The sequence below is a fragment of the Seriola lalandi genome, unplaced genomic scaffold (assembly GCF_002814215.2).
Source record: "Seriola lalandi dorsalis isolate HSWRI2012SDOR001 ecotype SW California unplaced genomic scaffold, Sedor1 jcf7180002054934, whole genome shotgun sequence".
Taxonomy (NCBI): domain Eukaryota; kingdom Metazoa; phylum Chordata; class Actinopteri; order Carangiformes; family Carangidae; genus Seriola; species Seriola lalandi.
Genome location: NW_019525486.1, coordinates 685583 through 707414, shown reverse-complemented (window position 1 = coordinate 707414; position 21832 = coordinate 685583). Strand labels below are relative to the sequence as shown.

Below are 21832 nucleotides of genomic sequence, written 5' to 3'. Positions count from 1 at the left end.
TGAGCGTCTTGGAGAACCTGCCACAGTTCCTCTGCCTCTTCATGTGATCTCAGACTAACTCCATGATGCTGAAATCAGGTCTCTGGGCTTGTTCTCATTCTGCAGAATTAATTTGGGACCAATCAGACGCCTCCGTGACGGTACTACATGATGGAGGTGAACCCAAACATCTGGACTGGATGACAAGTGTCCAAAACTATTGCACTGTACTGCATTAAAATGGCATGTGAAAAATAACACCTTTAAATCTTAAATAAATACCAACCATGGAAAATGGTCTGTTGACCCCTGATTTACTGTGCACAATTAAAATTACATTTCACTGCATATTAATCAGGTTAAGCACCATAAACCTAATGACTATCCAAACAGTAGGGACGTCCAAAAAGTGACTCATTTGTCCAAGCTTTTAGGACACATCTTCTTCAATCTAATCACACTGATCTGTTATTCAGAGCAAATTAAAATATGTGATACAACATAAATACGGTGCCTCAGCCTGTAAAACTTTCTGCACCAAAATTTGTTTTAGAGGGAAAAAAGTCGACTGAAGGTCCAATCATGGAGGTTCACTACTGGGCAGCCAGAGATATTTCATTAGTCACCACTCCAAACCACTAAAACAGATGGCCCACATGCTGCATTTTTCAGGGAAGCGGCCTCGGCCAAAGAGTGGGATTTTGGATAAGTCAGATATCACATTCACGTCCCTCCAAACTGCTCCTTTCCATTCTCACGCTTTCACTGCTACTCAGATATGGAGTTTCACTGGCCGGAGCCGATCGCTCTGTCAAAGACCTGAAACTAATCTCTGGGGAGGAGGAAATGTGATACGGAGGAAGTGATGGCTCTGTAAAAGATAGTAAATTCAGGAGGCAGTGACTGAAGATTATAAGATGCAGGGAATTAAATTTAGTCAGCTTTACATCGAGGAGAGATGAGATGCTGCATGCACCCATCACACTATTACCAATATACAGTCAATTATAAACAGAAATCAACATTCATTTTCTAATTTGTTGCATGCTACTACAATCCAGGGCTGCATATCATTTACTTTCATTATCATTTCATCCCTTTGCCTATTGAGTACAATAAAATAATGAGAAATTTCCAAAAATATTCAATTTATCACGATATAAAAGATAGAAAAAGCAGAAAGTATTCATATTTTAGAGGCTGGAAGCAGCAAATGTTTGGTATTTTGGCTTGAAAAGTGACTCAAACAATTAACAAATTATTTAAAAAGTTACACATTGATCTGATTTTCTGTCTCAGTGTTTCTACTCAACAACAACAACTGTATGATACGAGCTGTGTGAGGTGTTCATGCTCTGCAGAACTGCTGCAGAGACACTGCTGCTGCCTCAAACTCAGACTGATGCTTTTGCCAAGTATCAACGACTATTTTTAAAATAAAGTGCACGGTTCTGGTAAACTGTGAAGTTTCTATAAAGTCAGAAAGACGATCTTCTGCGATTAATGATGAATAAACCTTCTGCAGGTCTAAAGGGAACCAATGGGAAGCTGACAGCTGTGCAGGTCGTAGACTGCTCCTCCTGTCCTCTCCCTGAAGCTGCCTGACTGTCATGTGTTTGACTCCCAGACGGAGGAGGGATACAACCCCTCCCTCATAAATCTCCTGGACCGTCAACCTGGTGAGAGCCTGGAATAGCCATCAGGTACAAACCCACTTTCTTCCCGTCTGCCCACTGCTCGTCTTACACAACCAGCAATTAAATCTCAATCGACCCCTTGGATGGGAAACATGAATCTATGTCAAGCGAACATATGTACGTACATGACATGTATGAGTTTGTACCTTTCAGACTAAATCCAGCAAGCAAGAAAAAGTGGTAAACAAAAAGGGATAATTGCCTCATTTAATACTTTAATCTCCACACATGAGCTCATTTTGTGCAATTTTCTCTCATTATAATCAGTTATGCAGATGTGGGAGAAATGGCAGCACTGCAGTGTCCCCTGGGAAATGTGATATCAGCTAAACGATGCAGGGAATTCAAACTGTATATAATTACCTCAACCTCCACCCCTGAGAAGAAAACTGATTGCACAACTTAAATGTCTTTCAGAGCAGAAAAGCTGGAGAGAATAAGTCAAACCCACGTCCAAAACCATGTTCTAAAGGTCTCAACATAAACACACCTCCACAGTTTGATCTCTTTGTCTTCCTCACTGTTGGTTCTCTCTCTCTTTCACCTGCATGACAATCACAGCCCACTTTCAGTAAAGGTTGAAAGTGCTTATCCGAGTCTCAAGCACACCGGGATGATGGGAATCCCTGCCGCCTTCGCCGGGCCCCTGTGGAGAAGATCCGGGCATCGACATGTTATGATTTGTCAGCTTGTGTCTTGCCCGGCGAGTGCAGGGTGTTTTGGCAACAACAGTGATGGAAGGAGGTCTCAAAATGTATCCAGATTTATCAAGACAAGTGCTTAAATCCAACGTTTAAGTGAACATATGACTATCACAGTGGAAAAGCACTGCACTACTGTCCTACTCTAACATTTTATTTTGGTAAAAGTGCAGAAATACTGTCAGTAAAATGAACTTCAAAGGTAAAGTACAGATGTGAAGAGGCATGGAGATAGCTGCTGTTGGGATCAGAGCATTTATTCATTTACAGGCATATTTTGGGGCATTTTATGTCCTTATCAGAGTAGAGATCTGACAGGGAATGAGTGGAAATGACAAACAAATCCCCACAACTGGACTTGAACCAGACACATTATGGTTAGCATGTTAACCCATTGGCCACCAGGACGCTCCTGCTCACAGATCAGTTGAAAAAGGAAAGAAGTAAAAACAAAAAGGTTCGGGGAGAAGGAAGAACAGAAGATAATGAAAGACAGAAGGGAAGGAGACAGAGGAAATGTCAAAATGAAGAATGAAAGAAAGAAAAATGGAAAGAGAAAATTATATTCAGCATTTAAAATCTGATTAGGTAATTACAGCCGTCAGATAAATGTAGAGGAAAGTATATTTTTGTTTGCAATCTAGAAGGGAGTTAGAAGAAAGACTCTCAAAAGGAAAATGCTACATTTGAAATTCGTACTTGTGCAAACTCGAGTAGAGACTTGAATCGTTTTATTTTCCACCTCTGGAGAGAAAACAGCACACGAGAGCTGCTGAATGTGGGTTTTGTGTTGTAACTGATCCACGCCGCAGAGAGGACGGCCCTGTGTTTTGTTACTGTAGAGGACAAATGTGACCTCAGAGCAGCTGGGTCATGACATGAGCTATTCCTGCTTCCACCCCCGACATCCAGCCTCCATCATATACCGACATACCCAGACCGCCAGTCAACGCAGTGCAGCAGCAACAACGCAAACGTCGTCTGTACAGTCGCTGTGACCCTGTAACAAACCAAAATCAAAAGATCCAACAGGGGAAAAGAAGTTATAGCTGAGACGCCTCTCGCCTGGACATGTATTGTTCTTTCTCACGTGGACGACTTGCTGGATAGTTCACATCTCCTGAGCAGTTATCATGACATTTAAGACTCTAAAATTTAAGACTCTGATTCACAGAGTACAAACGTTTTTGAGGTTCACCTTTTCTTTTAACTGATACTCAACAATTTCACACGCAGGAAGATCTGAAGAGATAAAAATGCGATCAATAGACTTGCAGGATTTGTTTCTTTGCAGAGCTGTTGTGCGTTTCAGGTGAATTACAAACACCTCAAATGATTTGAACAAGATTTTCTTGATGCATATGGGTCTAAAAATACTAAAAAAAAAAAAAGGGGTTGATCTGTTTTTGTCCTAATGAAACCTTAATAATTTTCCTTCATATTACAGCTTTACATTACATTACATTTCACTTAAATGCGTTAAATTCAAATCAGTTTGACATAATTCTGGTTTAAAAACCTCTATCTCAGGTTGCTGACAATGCTTTGTATAGGGTGCTGTTCTGATTCACCTGCAGAATGTCACTGAAAGAGACGCGCTGTTTGTCAAATCTGTGCAGTCTGGGTTTTTCCACAAATTGAAAGATATGTTATTGTCTTCATCAACATCTTTGTTGTGGTTGTACTGAAACTGTAAATGTTGGCATGACTGCAGTAAGCATCATAAAATCATAACTGACTCCAGTGTATCCATATCTATCACATTTCATTTGACATGTTTTTATGTGGAGGTTTGCCTTGATTTACAGTATATCGTCTCCTCTCTTTGAGCCGGGATGAAAAAAAGAAGAAAAGGAAGGAAGAGCGTCTGATGGGGCGGGATGGGCGGTGATTGCACAAACTGAAAATCCTTTCTTCCCTCTGTGACGATGCTGAAAAGACAGTAAAAACAGATGGAGGTCCTGACACACAGTCAGATGCTGGAAGGGAATATAAGAAAGTCCAGAAATCAGAGCAGTAATTTCCTACGTTTAGCCTTGGATAATGTTTCAGCTTGTTTCTATTTCCTCCAGCAGTTACAGAGTCATAATTTACAAACTTCCCTGTGTTACCCCAGAGGAAAATTGTACGGCTCAGTTTGGTCTTCTACAGCTCAGGAGACAAAACTGTGATTCTCATTTCAGTCTCACTTTAGTTTTTATTTTGTCTGAAATGCTGTTTCTCACATTTTTCTCCTAAAATTCACGAGGAGAAATAGGTGAGACAGAACAACTTAAGGAGAAACCCTGCTGAACTTGATTCAGTGTTTTTAATGGCTCCTTTTATTCTCCTTTGTAAATGAAACTGAGCGATACTAGAGCTGCTATGGAGCAACATGTGAGGCTACATGGGAAAGTGGTCTCAGACTTTTTGACACCACTATATATATAAACTAACCCTATACTGAGAGGTGTTCCTAATATTTTGTCCATCCCATTTATAGGAATTAGATTTGACAAAATATTAGGAACACTTTTCAGTATATGCCAGTACACAAACATTACCGCAATTACAATTACAGCTGCCACAATGACCATAAAAATAAACCAACACTTCTCAAACAGATTCAGTAAATACTGAACATTATAATCCTCATGAAGGAGGATTTATTACAGGCCTGTTCCATTATACTGCATTATTTTCATTCAGGTTAACCTAATACATATATATGAATTAAAATGAAAAATCAAGGACACTTACAAATGCTTAAACAAATCAGCCCTTTATTTAAAGTTTACTCAATATAAAGCAACGCTTAATAAAATGCATTCCTTTGAACAGAATGGTGATGGGGTTAATGGGACAGAAATAAGTGACTGCAGATTGCCTTAAAAGGTTCACTGTGTAACTGGTGCTAGATGTCCTGAACTATCCGTCTCATCTTGTAATACCACTTTGTTCCTCAAGAGGAGATATTGAGTCACTGCAGTGCCATAAACTTATCATTTAACTTACTAACAGAACTTGAGGTACAGATGAAACTGACGGTCTCTCCCAGGGCTCCTCCCCCTGTGATAGTGAGTCATGTGATGACCTTAGTTTTCTCAACCGATGCCCATCCATCCACTGTACCACAGCACATGTGAGCTGCAAGAATAAAAGAAAGCACACATTACAAATTAATCCTTACATACAGTAACAGCATTGTGCCCAATGGAAACTATTTACAACATTTTTACCAGGGAATCAGTCAATGTCCAGCCTTTGCACTGCGCTCATTTTAACTTTCCATCTTGGTGTTGAAGAGTTTTTAAGACCTTTTAAAGCCATTGTGAACAACATTTAAGAATATAATTAAAAGAAAAAAAACTGAAGTAAACAACAATGATTCAATTACCGTCTTTGTCATCTTTGAATGTATATACTTTTTTGGCCGTAGCCACTGTCCACGACCTCCTCAGCAGCAAACAGCAGACAGACACGGTGCGAGAGCAGCTGGTGAACATACTGGAGCATTAAGAAGCTAAAGAGACAGATTTCCCTCAGGAGCTGGTGGAAACCAAACACAGAGCTAAAAGAGAGGGAACACTGGACTGAGATCATCATGAAACATCAGCTGACACAAACACCACTCCAAATGCAACAAATCAAATATAATAATAATAATAATAATAAATAATGTCAATTAAAAGTTATAAATGGAGATAGAAAAAGTTGTCCTCCAGTATTTCCACCAACAGTCACAGTGTGACACACCTGCAATGTGAGTGAGGTCAGTGCCAATCCTTCTGGGTTGGCCACACTTGCTGCAGATGCATGATGTTGGCTGCCGGTGGGTTGTTCCTCCAGACAGCGGCCCCCGGTCTGCCACAGCAGCTTCGGGCCGCCTTCCTCTTCCTGTAGGTTCTGGTCCTGGGTACAGGTAGTCCAGGCAGAGGAGGTGGCTAAACAGAAGAGGGGAGTGGCACTCTCAATCAGGGCTGATCTCCTAACAGTAATGTAAAGTGGTTACAACATGGTGAACCGATCGACGTGTATTCATTCGGTCTACTGGCTCCATACAATCTCAAGTTACAGTCAGTTACAAAATGAGCCTGAAGTTACTGACGTCACTAGCTGTACAACAGCCGAGAGCAACAGACACAATCCTAGTAACCGCTAAAACGTCTGTCGACAACGTCAATATCACCACCTGAAATGTTTGTCAGTCGTTGCACTGATTATACTATATCAGTACTATACTATATCGAGATTTACTCATGTTGTTTCTTTTCTTTGTCGTTGAACGTGGCTTCTTGTCGGGAGCGGTCCTTCAGGATGAAGATGAATATCACCTTTTAGGAGGTTCAGCCATTCCTGTGTTTCTTTGATGCTAACTTCAAGCTCTGCCGGAAGTTGTTCTTCTTCGTGGGACTGAGGGCAGACTTGACGCTCCGCTGACTCACACAGCGTCTAGTGTCACAAAGTGGTATTACAACACAGGACAGGTCGGGCTGGCTAGTGCGCATGCGCACTTCAGTAGATAACTGAAATACAACAGATGGAGATCTTGATCATGACATCGTCACTGTGGCTGCTTCACATACTGTTGATAGTGATAATTCATTTTTGGAACATTTTAAACTAAAGTTCTGGCCACATCTTATATTGCACCTTTACAGCAAAACCACCAAAGCTGACATTTAAAAGTAAAGCTACATGTTCTTTGCTCACATTGCAAACCAACTTACAGTTTTTAACACTTAGTTAAAACAAAGACATGGAGCTTAACTTGACTGATATTGACACATTTGATGCTTACAAAACATTTTATTTGCTTTTACAGTATATAAATCTATGCTTGGATTAGAAAAATACAATCATGCTTTCCATTATACTTACATTCAATTTGTGACATACAAACGTCTGTATTTGCTCATTTTGCATTCAGGCCAGTAGATGTTGCACGGTTCACATGAAGCATCAAGATATAAACCCTTTGTAGAACCACTTTGCTGAGAAAGTGAAACCTCTGACGCTGTGGGACTCACATCCAGTACCAGGCAGTTGATTTCTGCAAGCAAAGAAGATACAACAGCCTGCAAAATTTTACTCACCTAGTATTTCACTTACTGACTGTGGACTGCTGACAGAGCCAGGTTTCAGTACATTGCAGACATGTTGGTTTCTAGTGTCTCTCTCTCTCTCTATATATATATATATAAGGCCATGGGGCTGTCTTCCCAGTCACCGTCTTTATGTTATGACCCAGCTAGGGGAAAAGGGAAGCAACATAAAACCAGGTGTTATTGGTAAATCAAATTTACTGATTTATTACATAACCAGGAGGGTAAATAAGTAAACAAAAATCCAAACAAGGCAAGAGGATAACTGAAGTAGGGGAACAGGAGCCAACAAAGAGCCTAACTATGTTATTATAACCAACCCAAAAACACAAGAAGCAGCACCCCTGTTCTTAATGTGTCCAACAGTCTTTTTCTAAGGGTGTGATGCACAATCAGAATTTTAAACCTAGCCCAGTCCCCAACAATCACTACCAGCATCAAAAACCAAATCACAAATTACACACATGTTCACACAAGTGGTACAGAGGCGAGCTGCCTATCATGTCAGCCACCACTAATGATGTGAGGGCTGGGCTCTTAAACTCTCTTCCTCTGATGCTTGAACGGCTGCAGCTGTGGTAAGGATTGTCAGGATCATTTCCGCACCAATAGGAGAAACCGGCCGTGGAGTCGGAGGCTCCTCCTCTCTGCTTCCGACCAATCCCGTCATGGAGTCCGCGCAGCCTGATTAGCATACAGACAAAACACACTTTAAAATCCAGGTGACTGCGCTGCGCTCAGTTTAACATATTTTTATATGACGAAAAAGTTGAACAAGAAAGAGCAGAACTGATGACACAGTTACGGAAGATTACTCCGGAAGAGGATGACATTAAAAGTACTAGAAAATTCCTGGATAACTTTTGAATGTTCCTGCTGCTTGGTGCGTGTATTTCACTCCTCACATTTCAATCTGCACAAAGGACGTTACCTTAGTTTCATTCATGTCGCAGAGACTCATCCTGACACTGACCTCAGTCACTGCAGGTGTCCCTCTAAAAGCCTTGTGAAGCTGTCACGACTGGCCACAATAACCTCACACTGATAGTTTCAAACACAAATGTGTCCCCACAACCACAGACAGACATGTACACACACATGTACATGCCCTTACAGAAGTTGATCTGCAATAAAGCTATACCACTATATCCCCATATAGACGATAGCTGAGTCATTCTATGAAACCGCTCTCGTGGCTCAACTGGTAGAGCGCGAACCGCTTAGGCTCAGTCCTTACCTCAGCAGCCATGGGTTTGCGTCCGACCCATGGCCCTTTGCGGCATGTCATCCCCTCTCTCTCCCCCACTTTCCTGTCACTCTCTCACTGTCCCTGTCTGAATAAAGGCAAAATTTGCCCAGAAAAATAACTTAAAAAAAAGAAAAGAAACAGGTGCCATTTGGTCTGTAACATTTGATGAGATGCATAAGGAACAAAAATGTGAAAAAGTGTGTTTCCAAATCTTAGAACCATTAAGTCAAGTATTCTTGCCATGATGTTAAATGAGAAAATACTATTTATAAAGACTAACATACTATTTTTAGTATTTTTCCTTAGAACACGGCAACTTTCACGTCCATATTAAACAAATTGACACTTGTATCTGAAATATCACCAATAAATGTTGTTTTTTATAAAACCTTTATTATTGTCAGGATTATATGTGTGTCCCTATTTAAATAAGATATTCTTTTTAATAAAAACATACTTTCTTGTAAAAATGTAATGATTTGTGTGTGTCCCTCATTTTGATTTACCACCCCGTCACAGTAACATGTTTTGTCTATAAACAATGTACTGTTGCTTTTAACTGACATCACAAAGAGGAAGTGACATCAGTTGAGGCTTTGGAGCAGCCAGGAAGAAAAACAGACAAGTTCTGACCCACACATAACAAATGTCTAAACAGCTGGTCTGTCTTCTCATCAGAGGAAGATGAACTGGAAGTTGTTTTCTGGCATCATCATCATCACCATGAAAACTAAGGATGTCCATACAGTCTCCTTTGTCCATACATGAGGTCCTCCTTCTGTGGGCATCAGTCATTCAGTTTTCAGTGTGGATTCCTCTGAATGACAGTAAAAGACAAATACTTTAGTTCAGACATGGTGGATCACAGTTAATCACATACATATAACAGCTGTCAGGACAGGTGCATGAATACCTGCTTCAGTTGAGGACTCCTGTGTATGAATTTACAGTATTAAATGACAAACCCTTATAAGATAACGATCTTCTATACATTGTGTATTATACTCAATACAATACGATACCAGCGAGAAGAGGAGGCAGAAAATACGTTAATGAGATGAACCTGAATGTTTTGCTGCATGTAGGAAAATTCTATCAGTGAATGATTTTTTTTTTAATAAGATGAGAGTGAGTTAATTTTTCAACTATATTTCTCCTTGTCCTGCAAATGTTTGCATGTTTGGGACGGTGGTGGTGGGCCTGAATGGTGTTTGTTGATTTCCTGCTATTTCCCCCACGCCTTAGATGCAGGCTGGAATCAGATTACATAACATGCTGTTTTATTAAGACATATTTACACACAGAGTAAAGCAGCATGAAGTCCACAAACAGCAGCAAAAATCTATAAACTGCAGCTGTAAGTGAAGGTAAACTGCAAGTATAAGTCCAACAGCAGCTGTGCACGAAGTTCAAATTACTAATAAATAATAATCACATTGTTCATAAACATACAGCTGATTAATTTGAAAGCAATTTTGACTAAATGAAAGGCTTAAATGTTCACTTATGTTACTCCTGGGCCCACAGAAAGTTAAGTCTGTATTATCTGTCCTAAAGCTAGACATCACAGAGAACATGGAATAAAATCTGTGGAGTGGTTAAAGTGAGTTTTAAGTTCATGTAAACCTCTGACTTCAACTGTACATAAGGGGTTGAGATAAAACATTAAGTCTGAATTAGAGTTCAGTGAGTGTTTGTGGAGAGCTCTTTGTTTGCTCTGTCTGAGCTGATGAGTTCATACAGAGAGCTCTCTTGTCTGATTTTCATCTCCCCTGGGACAGCGCGATTTATGTGCGGTACTTTTTCTTTTAGTGTTCAAACAACAATGCAATTAGGCTCCATCATGTTGTCAGAGTGACACGGAGACGTCCCTGAGGCCGCTGAAAAGCAGGGTCAACGGCAGCATCTCTGACTGACACGCTTGACAAAAGGCTCCTGTAATTGTTTCAGCAGAGCCACTGATTGCACGGTGGCTGTAAATGTCACTGGACACAATGGTGGAGGTTTTTCAGACGCAGAGCTGAGGGGCCAGGGGTTGAGAGGAGCCTCTGAAGGTGGCGGCTCCCGGTTTTACAGGGGCAGTGAGGTCAGCTCCTTCACAGGCGCTGTTTGGTCTCGGCTCAGGTTTCCTGTTACTTTTGCCCCGTCGTGTCAGCTGTCTGAGCTGGTCCAAACAAAGATCTCCTGTCCTTACTGTGTGGCTCTTGTAAATCACAGCCCTGACCTCTGATGTTACTGTTTTTCTACCATTGTGACCTTAAAACTTAAAAGGATTCCTTAGCTGTAATAAGTTATGATAGCAGTTGATGTACTGACAAAACAAAAAGGAAAAGTTTTACATTTTAGCTTCAGTCCTAGTGGAAGAGGAACAAGCCAAACAAAGCAAACAAAGTTTACATATTATCACCATGTCAATTTGACATTACCATCCATTTGAAGTCATGTTTCTGTCCAGCTGGTGGATTTAAATCCAATATTTACTCTCCTATTAACTTTGTGTTTCTGCTGTTTGATGCTGAGGAGGTACAGTCTACAGCGGGTTTATCAGAGCTTTTACGCTGAATACATTTGCCTGCTTCAGCTGGAAATGCCACTGATGAGAGCAGTGAGAGTGAACCCAAACTGAGCCAAAAACAATGAGCTGAAAGACACTAAAAAGCCATGTTGATGTGCTGTTGTTTTTTTTTTTATATAGATTGAGATTTGTTCATTAAAATACTTGGTACTGAGGAAAACCAGCAGCCTCCTGTTTGCTACCAGCTCATTTCTGGACTGTTTTCTTGACTTTTTTGGGGGGTTCAGCCCGTGAAAACATCTTATGTAGCGACAGCAGACATTAAACAGCTTTTTCTCATGCAATCTGGAAGAGGCATCATCTCCTCATGCCTGCCTCCCGAGATGCTTTACACACTGTAAGCATTGATGATGTTGGCATCATCATACAGGACCTTTGAATTAATTTAGAGCCATGCCCTCATTCCCAAACCTGTATTTCTCCCAGTCTAACTTTACAAGTATAGAAATTAAAAACTGTCTGCACCTGCTAAAAAAAATTGAAATAACACTTAATACAACCATGTGCTGAATCAGCTGTTCTCTGACTGCTCCCAACGGCAGGACTCGAGTGTCTGCTGCCATCTAGTGGAGACATGACATCACACACGATGTGATGTGATACTGTTGGGGTGAATTCTCTCTTGAATTCTCTCTTTAACGATTGAGACATCGAAATGAAACATGGTGGATTTAATCCGCATGTATTAAATACTATACAATTATACATCAGAAATTTATTTGTTGATTATATCTTGGATTAATCATCAGAATCTGCGAAGTAACTAATATCTATGGATGTCAAATGTGGTGGAGTAAAAAGTGCTATATTTTCCCCAAAAATGTAGTGACGCAAAATCATAAAATAGCATAAAATTAAAATACTCAAGTAAAGTAGAAATAAGAACTTGCAAAATTGTGCCTAAGTACAGTTCTTGAGTAAATGTACTTTGCTAACACTTCAACCTCTGGTGTTGTCTTAACCATGAATACTCAACAACAGTGTAAATCATCTAAATATTGGATGAGTAAGCATGAAACTAAAAGTAAAGATTTTTTTCTTTTGAGAAAGAAAACCTAAATTACACATAATCTGATCTAATATATCTGTAAATGGGGCGTTGTGTGCGGAGTGGTCTAAGCAGTCGCCCCATGTGTAGAGGCTACAGTCCTCGCTGCAGTCGGCCCCGGTTCGAATCCCGGCCTTTCGCTGCATGTCATTCCCCCTTCTCTGCCTCCCCGTTTCCTGTCTCTCTCCACTATACTGTCCAATAAAGGCATAAAAAGCCCCCCCCAAAAAAATATACTTAATATATCTGTAAATGAATATTGTACCCGCCATAGAATGTCTTGAAATGAACTGATAATACAACTACAAGCTGCCAGGATTTCTGCTGTTCAGCGGGCACTTTGTTTGCAGTGTTGCTAAGTTCCTGTTTTCTGTTTTTGTTGAATGTCTTACTGAGCTCAGCCCACTTCCCTTGATTCTTTTTGTTAAGAAGACTAAAGGCGCTTGTAACCAGGCAGCACTTTTTATGTGTTGTGTCTGTAATAAACCCTTGTGCTACTGTCTGCCTCTTTCTCCTGGGGCTACCGCTGTGTTGCGAGTTGAGTTGGATTTAATCTTGTGAGTCTCGAGACGTTGACAGGCCTGGCATTGAGATTCAAGGTAAGCAGATACCTCATTTGTCCGTCGACAAATCAAAATGGCTCCATATGGTTTGCTGCATCCGCTGCCCTCAGTCTGCTTTGAAGGAAAAATCCAATTCTCTGCAAGTCAAGACCTCCGCCTTGCAAGAAGCAAATATTTTAAGCTGCCAGAGACTGAGATCAAGAGTGACGTGTGGAGCATCAAGCCGCCGGATTTCTCCCTGAAGCTGTACAGATCTCTGTCGGTTCCTCAGGAGAAAGAAAGAAAGACAACTGTAGAAGTCCCACAAACCACTGAAACAAAGAGGAGAACTGGAATATTTCTACCTAATGTTTTAGATCAGAGTTACAAGAGGAAAGACAATCCAAAGTTCATCACATTGTACAGGCCTCCTGATCCTCTGGAGACTGAGCTGATGTTTGTCAGGACGGGAAAGTATCTTTCTGAACCTTACAAGAACCCAAAACCTCATAACTTCAGACCGGTAAGTCTCTTTAAACTCCATGTATTATAATACTGGTGTACATTGACTCAATACAAGACCAGCCTGCAAGGTCCTACACATTTTACCTTGTTTCAAGTAAGGTTGTAATATTTAATTTGACCACAAGATGGTGATAAACACAAAGACTAAACAGACTAAACATTTTTGCTTTTAAATCACTCACTTCAGCTTGATGACGACCTTCCAGACATAGTAACTACTTATGAGAGAGATCCTGGCAACCTGAATTTAAAATTAAGGCACTTGGACACAAGTAAGTACATTAAACAATCTTTTTTTACTTTGTTCTCTGACGTCATTTTGGCTGAAACTTTGTCTCAGACATTGGTATTCTGAGTGTCACAATTTTGTATCTAAACTGCAGCACCATGTTTTATTGAAACAAATGCAGAACAAAAGGCTGTTATTGTATTATTACACTTCATGCTCCTACAAATGAATGACTTAATGTCTTTCTTTTTCCAGTGCGGACCATCAGATCTGACATATACTTCAGTTCAAGGGACACCAAGACAAGAATGGACACATATAAACCTGCAGAGCCCAGATGGGATGCGGGGCTCATCCTCCCTCTGCCGCCCTGGCCTCCAAAATCAGCCTCCTACACTGTCAGTAGATGGTGTTTTAACATTATATATACGCACAAGTGATCGGTTCTGATATCACAGTTTGTCACATTTGGTCAACAGTAAATACCTGTACAGTAAAAACAACCCACATCATGCACATTGTGTGCAGTGTGAATGATATCTTAAAAAGACGTAATTTATTGTGATTACGAAGTGGAAAGTAGCATTTTCTCTGTACTGTACAATTTTGAGGTAAACTTGCACTATTTGATCCACTACATTAATCTGACAGCTATTTTACACTCAAAACATATGAAGACTTTCTAAAAACATGGTACATTGTTGTACATTGGACTACCAACCAGTATATGAAGCAGTTAAAACTACATGTAAATGCTTTTAAACTTTACAGTACTGTCTGAAAGTTGGTCAAAAGTATTACACACGCAGAAGAACAAGGATCTAATTGAAGCTAAATTATCATTATAACCAGCAAACAACATGGTTTCTGGTGAATCCTGTTACATTTTTTATCATTTACTTAAGTTGTGAGTAAATATATTTTATTTATAAATATATTTATCAGTTTAGACGGTTTGGATTTAGAGCCACGTTGAAACTGACAGTTTGTGTTTCACAGAGACACCGGCGAAGACGAGCAGCGCACAGTGCCTTCTTGGATCGAGTGGAAGAGAAGCTCTCAAGATCCTGGAAAAATAAATCATGATTCTTTCTTTTCAAATCTATATTTCATTAGTTTTCTGTGTGTATATTCACATTCTTTCGTTTAATCTGTTGAGTTTAAATCAATATAATATGTGTTGAGAAAGCATGGGGTCCCAACTAACAGACTGTTTCCATTAATTTGTGCATAAACAGACTTTATGTTGTTTGAGATTTGACTGGAAATCTTTTCATTACATTATTGCGCCCTCTTATTATGTGATGGTGTAATGACTGGAGAATTAGTGCCAAAAACTGTTTATCTCAAACAATTCGTACGACATTTGGACGGATATCTGACTTATAACTATAGGCGACAAAATAAAACAAATAACCTCAACGAGATAAAGCTGTGATGATAGAAAAATACTGTATAACTGAGTATGAGCTGAGAATATAAGTAAGGATCACATCAGTGATTTTTCATGTTACCTCATTTACTACAATTTACATGTACTTATATATTACATCACACATAATTACAGCCTTTTTCCCATTTTCTGAATCTGTTTTTACTATCTTCCAGGTAGCTACATGATTTCTGTTGTTTCAATGCAACATTAATGAAATTCAAGACATTCTTACACCATCCCAACTGTCAGCGTTATGTTATTAAAGCTGATTTAAACCAAAGAGGACTCAACAGAACTGGCAGAGATAGCATGAAACTTGCAGTGACTGGTGTCATGGAGGACACAGCGCACCACATTACGAAGCCCACTGGTCCACTGACAGCTGCCTCGTTCAGAACCCCAACAGTTATAAACACGTGAGGCCTGCACATGTCTGACGCATATCTGTAATAGCTGCACATGTGTGTTTAATGAGACATGTGTGACTCTGTGCATAACTCATGGACTAAATATAAAATGAAAGGAATATCATGACCCAGAGGCTGCCATGTGTTCTACTTATTTTAATCTCCTGTTATGCTTTCCAGAATCTCAAGAATCTCATCAAATCTTCCCTCTCATTAAACAGGTGTATTTCAACATGAATAATGAGGATTGTATTTACGTTGTGTCACTTTTGTTATGCCAACTGGGACAAACTTGTACAGGGAAAACAAAAGAGGAGCCTAAACATGGGTTAATTATCCACCTCCCTTTTATGGGAAGCTGGAAATGAAGCACAGGATATGTAATAGAACTAATATGGTAAATAAAGCTTACGAGACAAAGGGATGCTCTGTGGAATTAGTGTGATAATCTCAATGACCCCATAGATCCTTTGTCCAAGCAGCTTATTATGACCTGTAGTTTCATTGTTAAGGGTCCGTGCATGAAGTATAATTCTTCTGCAGTTTCTCACGTTGTATAATGAAAAATGCCACCTTTGGGGGTATTGTCTAATTTGATTGTCCTACTTGTGTGCGAATGTATGTTGACGCTTGTGAGCTCGACGCACCGAAGCGTCCAACCAGTACTGACTTTAACTCAAACTGTGATCTTTCCCTAAACGTAACCCAGTTGTTTTTGTGCTTAAACCTAACCACATCTTTAACAGTGTCATGTCATAAAAATGTAAAAGTTATTTATTTTTCAACAGTGATTTCGAAGTTTAGATGTAGCATATTTTCTGCAGTAGGGGGCGCTAATTTCCAGAAACTGTCAGTTGTCAATATGACTTTTAAATGGACCATATGTAACCTGATTTATAAGCTAAAATTAATGTATTTTATCATTGTTTGCATTCTGTCCTATTTCGTTTGTCATTTTTGTTGAGTTTTGTGTATTTGTATAGAATACCATTATGGAACAGGCATGAAACGGGAAAGGGATAAATGCAGTGGTATGTGGCATCGATCCATCCATAAAAATAAACATTAAATAATAAATTATAATAAGTTTTCATTATTTTCAATGAAATAACTGACTAATACCTGATTGTACTTGTTGAAATTATTATTATTGTTAATAAGTAATCTCTTGATCATGCATGGTGGCTCTTCCTTTGTGCAGATTCAAATGGGGCTGTGTAAAAATAACCAAATCAAAAAACCTAATGTGACCTAAAACAGCAGCAGGTTATGTAAGGCAGCCGGTGGCTAAAAGCCAGTGACTGTTTGTTATCCTTCATGCATGATGGGCTGCAGTGTGTGTGTGTGTGTGTGTGTGTGTGTGTGTGTGTGTGTGTGTGTGTGTGCGTGTGTGTTTGTGCGTGTGCGTGTGCTGCTTTTCCTTTCCTGCCCTCTGACCAATCATTTTAAACAAAAACACGCGGTCGAACGGGGCGGCGCTGTTTCTGCAGACACACACACACACACACACACACACACACACACACACACACATACACATTATGGATGAACACACACACCCTCTTTATCTCTCTTAACACACACATACACACGCAAACGGACAGAGGGGCAGGACGACTCGCCGAGCTGAATCTACGGTGAGTTCAATCTGAATTTACTGACATTTATCTGCTTCTGAACATTGAAAGTCACTGACTGGTTTAATATGAGCTGTAAGAAACTGAGAACGACAATGAAACCACAGAGTCACTCGCCTGAATCATATCACAAAATAGGCTTTGAAACGTATTTTCGGCTCTTGAACATTTTCTCTCAGTAGCCACAAATCTCCAACGTGTGATGAATTACATCATCAAAATGTAATAAATAAAAAAAATAATCAACAGATTAATCCATGATAAAATAATATTTGGTGCTTGCTTTTATGCAGTATAGTTAAAATGAGCTCCACCCCAATCAGCTGCAGTAAAATCAATCTTTTTAATGCGTGAGTAATAAAAAATGCTTTCATGATATAAAATAGAACCATTTTCTGCATTTTTCTTTCACTTTAAAACCAAGTAGCCTACATTTTCCTGATTATACCTACATTCTTATATAGAAACGATTGATTGATTAATCAATTGGTTGATCAACAGATCAACTGTTTTGATTATCAAATAATAATTTTAGTCACTTTTCAAGCAGATATTTGCTAGTTCCAGCTTCAAAAATGTGAAAAGTATATAATAGTTTAAACTATATATCACAATTTTTTTTTCTTTTTTTTGATGAAGCAATTAATCGATTAATCAAGGAAGCCATTGTCAGATTAATTAATAATAAAAATAATTGTTAGTTGCAGCCTGATGCAGATTTTAGTTGGAGTATTTTTTACAGTATAATATTGATACTTGTAAAGAAAACTCACTTTGCGGCTGAAAATGGATCAAATAAAAAGTAGAATGGCGTGACAGACTTGGAGCAACAGGTGATCCTGGTTCCCGGGCAGACGCGTGATTGACAGCCGTGTTAGCCAATCAGCTGAGAGAGAACCGAGGACACGCACCAATCGCGGGCGGCCGCAGTGTCCGCGTGGGCGTTGATCCAAGACTGGGGCTCACACTCACAGCAGCGGTGTCCCTCCGCGGTAGATCCACACGGGACAGCGAGGACTGACGGGGAGGGTGGCTCCGTCTCCAGCGAGGGGTTTTCTTTTTTCTGTCGTCGATGCCCCGAGATAAGAAGTGGGAATACTAATCATTCTCAGGCTGTGTAGACGCTGGAGAGGATCGTGACTGTGCTGCTGTAGTCTTCTCTCCACAGATGGCTCTCACTGGTAGGTAACCAGTTTTATCTGGACTGGGAATAAAAATGCATTTGTCCACCTGTCGGCCCTCTGTGAATGTAGTGCAGTCTCATATCCAAGCAAAATACACAGGCACCGATTCAACTCTGTAGTAATACTAATAAGATCACAGTATAATTAGCAGGGCCTTATGGGAGGGTAATGTGATACCATACAAGATAAATTAATTATATTTTGTACTATTTGTTTTGGACTTTTGCATTAAAATCAGCACGATAAGATCACCGTACACTGGATCAAATGAAGTATATGAAAGTAATAAGCTGCCATAGTACTTTTGATAATGCCTGTTACATTGATATCAACATAATAATGACACTTTGACACCAGAATATATACAGCATATAGCTCAGATGTCATTTCCTGGTCTTACATGGTTATGGACTTTGGCTTTTCTGGGTGAAATGAAAGCTGAGAGCCTCCCTCTGTTTGGTCAGGTCCATGCATGTGAAAATCTTCTGATTGGCACCTGTAGTCATCCCTAAAATGTCGTCATATTTCAGTAATTGATATATTCAGTATAAAAAAATACTATAATATTTGTTTTTCACACGATAAACATAATGATAAATGACGTTTCACTGCTCAGGTCAACAAGCTGGAAACACCACGCGCCATCTGACGCATCGTGTTATAAAGTTTTTATGGTGAATGTGTCAGCAACCATTCACCTATATACACACCCAGCAGTCTCAGAGCGGCATTAGCATTCATGTTGAGTGGTGTTTTCTGGCCATGTGACGAATGAAAATCTAATATTCACTCTTTCCTGTGTCTTTAGCTTGTTAGATCATCCCCCACCATGTTCACAATCTAGTCACTAACTTTGTCTGTCGGTCAGTGTCATCTATTCAGTGGCTTCATCAAAGCGCTTTTGATTTCATTATAGCATTACATTGTTAAGCCCAGCTTTAAAGGGCGGTGATGTAACTTTTGAAAGAGGACATAACACAGTCTTCCTCCCACAAATGCAAAGTTGAATTCATAAGCAATGAAATGCACCTTTGATCAGTTCAGTACACTTGAGGGTTGTGCTGCTGCAGCCCGACCAGAGGCTCACAGAGGCTAATGCGAACTTTACATAGATGTTGTGTGACTTACATCCCTCAGTTTGTTGACTTTATGACTCCTCTGTACACATGCAACATCAAATCTCACAATGATGGCGTCTTGAAAACAACAGACCTTGGGAATCTTGGGAAATCTCATGTTCAGTAAAAGTTGCATTACCTCAATAACCCACAATAACATGTGCAATATTCTTCCAGGTTATTGCTGCAGCCATTTTGGAATTTAAGCAACTCTTCGCCTCTGCTGGACAGTCGGATCAAACCTCTCACGTCACAAATCCTTCCTCATGAGGAAAGATGGGGAATGGATTGTCGGAACAACCTAGCTTCCTGTCAAGCGTCCCGTTCTTCCAGTCGTTTCACATCGCCATCCTTGGGCTGGACTCTGCGGGGAAGACCACCGTTTTGTACCGACTGCAGTTCAACGAGTTCGTGAACACGGTGCCCACCAAAGGTTTCAATGCGGAGAAGGTCAAAGTGTCTCTGGGCGGACACAGGACTGTGACGTTCCACTTCTGGGACGTCGGTGGTCAGGAGAAGCTACGCCCCCTGTGGAAGTCGTACACGCGATGCACGGACGGCATCATATTCGTGGTGGACTCTGTGGATGCGGAGCGCATGGAGGAGGCCAAAACGGAGCTCCATAAAATCGCCAAGACCTCCGAAAACCAAGGGGTGCCCCTGCTGGTGGTGGCCAACAAACAGGACTTGAGACACTCCCTGGGATTGGCTGATGTAGAGAAATTGCTGGCGCTGAAAGAACTGGGCCCTGCAACTCCTTGGCATCTGCAGCCAGCCTGCGCCATCATCGGAGACGGGCTCAGGGACGGCCTGGAAAGACTCCACGACATGATCCTGAAAAGGAGAAAGGTGCTCCGGCAGCAGAGGAAGAAGAGATAAACCCGTCACGAGATAGACTTGTCTGCTGTTTTAATATGTGAAGGAAACATAAAGGATTTTTCTCCTGCTTCCACTGCAGGTCCAGATTCAACACGCTGAGTTTTATCAGTCCAAAACTGAGCTTTAGGATTCCTGCTCTTGGTCTTGTGATGATGCTGTTGATCAGGAAGTGACACAGAGGAATACAGTATGAAGATGAGAAAGTTTCAGACATGTGTGGATGCTATAAAGAGTTTATATGGATTTAAATGCACAGAGGGTTTGGGGTCTGGAAAGGTGATAGAAGTTGTTTTAAGGATGCTGTACGTTTCACGAATGGCTACCGGAAGTTCCAAACAATATTACCAAAAATAATTTAAGAAAAGGCTTTGACTCGTTGAAGGGTTATTTGGTAAATGATTCCACATTGATACACCAGAGAGGGCAATGACATGAGCATCAGTTTTATTTTTACTGTTTTGTATGTTGTTATCATAACTTGTTAATTTTTCCTTTTTTTTTTTACACTGGACTTTCTCTGTGAAAGAAAAGTATTATCATGCATTATAGCATTATTATGGATTTGCTTGCTGTCTTATATCTTGATTTTTAAAAGCACTTTAGAGTATCACTTCCTATGAGGTTTACAGTTTTTAAATTGAGAATATTGTGTTGGATTTTACAGAAACGTTTGGGCGAAATACAAAAGATTCTGCTGTACAGTAGGTCGGCCATATTGTTATTAGACAGATATATGCATTATGTTTTGCTAAATAAAACATTTAGAACAACGTTCACAATGGTATTGTAGCTATTATTATGTCAACTGATGTTCAGGATTGTAACCTTCAGTCCATTTGAGGCGGTAGCAGAAAAGAAGCTCGTTTGAATCTGCAGAATGAGACCATTATTTAAACAAGCAACATATATAAAAAACACCTCCTTTAATGAGGTACTAAACCACCAGTGGAGCTGCTGAGTTGCTGACGTTGCAGGACTAGTTGTTGTGTTACATGTGACTATGATTGGAGGGAGTTTCTGAAAAACAAACGACACGCTCAGTCAACCTACCCTCTAATTATCACAAAATCTTCCTGTGTTTCTTTTTAGGCAACTTGCAGAATGATTGTGTTGACACAGGAGCACACCCAACACTTCAGGGTCCATTTAAATGATTAAGCACGGAAAAAATTTACATTTACAGTCAGGTACAAGTGCTCAAAAGCAAAGTTGGTGCATGTCATCCAAGACCTTAAAAACAATGAAAGGTTCGCCGCAGTAAAAAAGATTAAATGTTTTTCCACTATTGGCTGCAGCAGTGTAAAGGGTTAAGAGACGCACTGATGCGTCGCAGCACACACAGGCTCTCATCAGGACTAGAAAATGTTGTTAGGGCAGTCTGGAGGCCGGACCCAGTACAACAGGCTGGGGCAGGAGGCTGTGAATCCGGGGGCCTTACTGAGTATTTTGGTACTGAGCTGTCCGGGTGTGTGTGTGTGTGTGTGTATTAACACCATTTGCTCTCCCCATTCCTCTGAAACAATTAATGACTGTAAGCCCAGCT

The 21832-nt window shown here is 40.2% G+C and overlaps 2 protein-coding genes across 3 annotated transcripts; both read left to right on the top strand.

The window, feature by feature from the left end:
- The first annotated feature begins 12778 nt into the window (after positions 1–12778).
- On the top strand, positions 12779–16414 carry cunh7orf78 (chromosome unknown C7orf78 homolog). The gene is made up of 4 exons (XM_023393405.2): positions 12779–13398; positions 13588–13672; positions 13885–14027; positions 14629–16414. Exons 1-4 carry the CDS (start codon positions 12970–12972, stop codon positions 14713–14715), a joined length of 744 nt encoding a protein of 247 aa, XP_023249173.1. The 5' UTR covers positions 12779–12969; the 3' UTR covers positions 14716–16414.
- Positions 16415–16964: 550 nt separating this feature from the next.
- Positions 16965–21068, top strand: arl4aa (ADP-ribosylation factor-like 4aa). Of its 2 annotated transcripts, none has more exons than XM_023393383.2 (2): positions 16965–17108; positions 19588–21068. In XM_023393383.2, the coding sequence occupies exon 2, from the start codon at positions 19687–19689 to the stop codon at positions 20287–20289; it is 603 nt and encodes a 200-aa protein (XP_023249151.1). In that variant the 5' UTR covers positions 16965–17108; positions 19588–19686; the 3' UTR covers positions 20290–21068. The 2 variants fall into 2 exon arrangements, with proteins under 2 accessions (XP_023249151.1, XP_023249150.1); XM_023393382.2 differs by lacking the exon at positions 16965–17108 and adding an exon at positions 18106–18289.
- Positions 21069–21832: the final 764 nt, after the last annotated feature.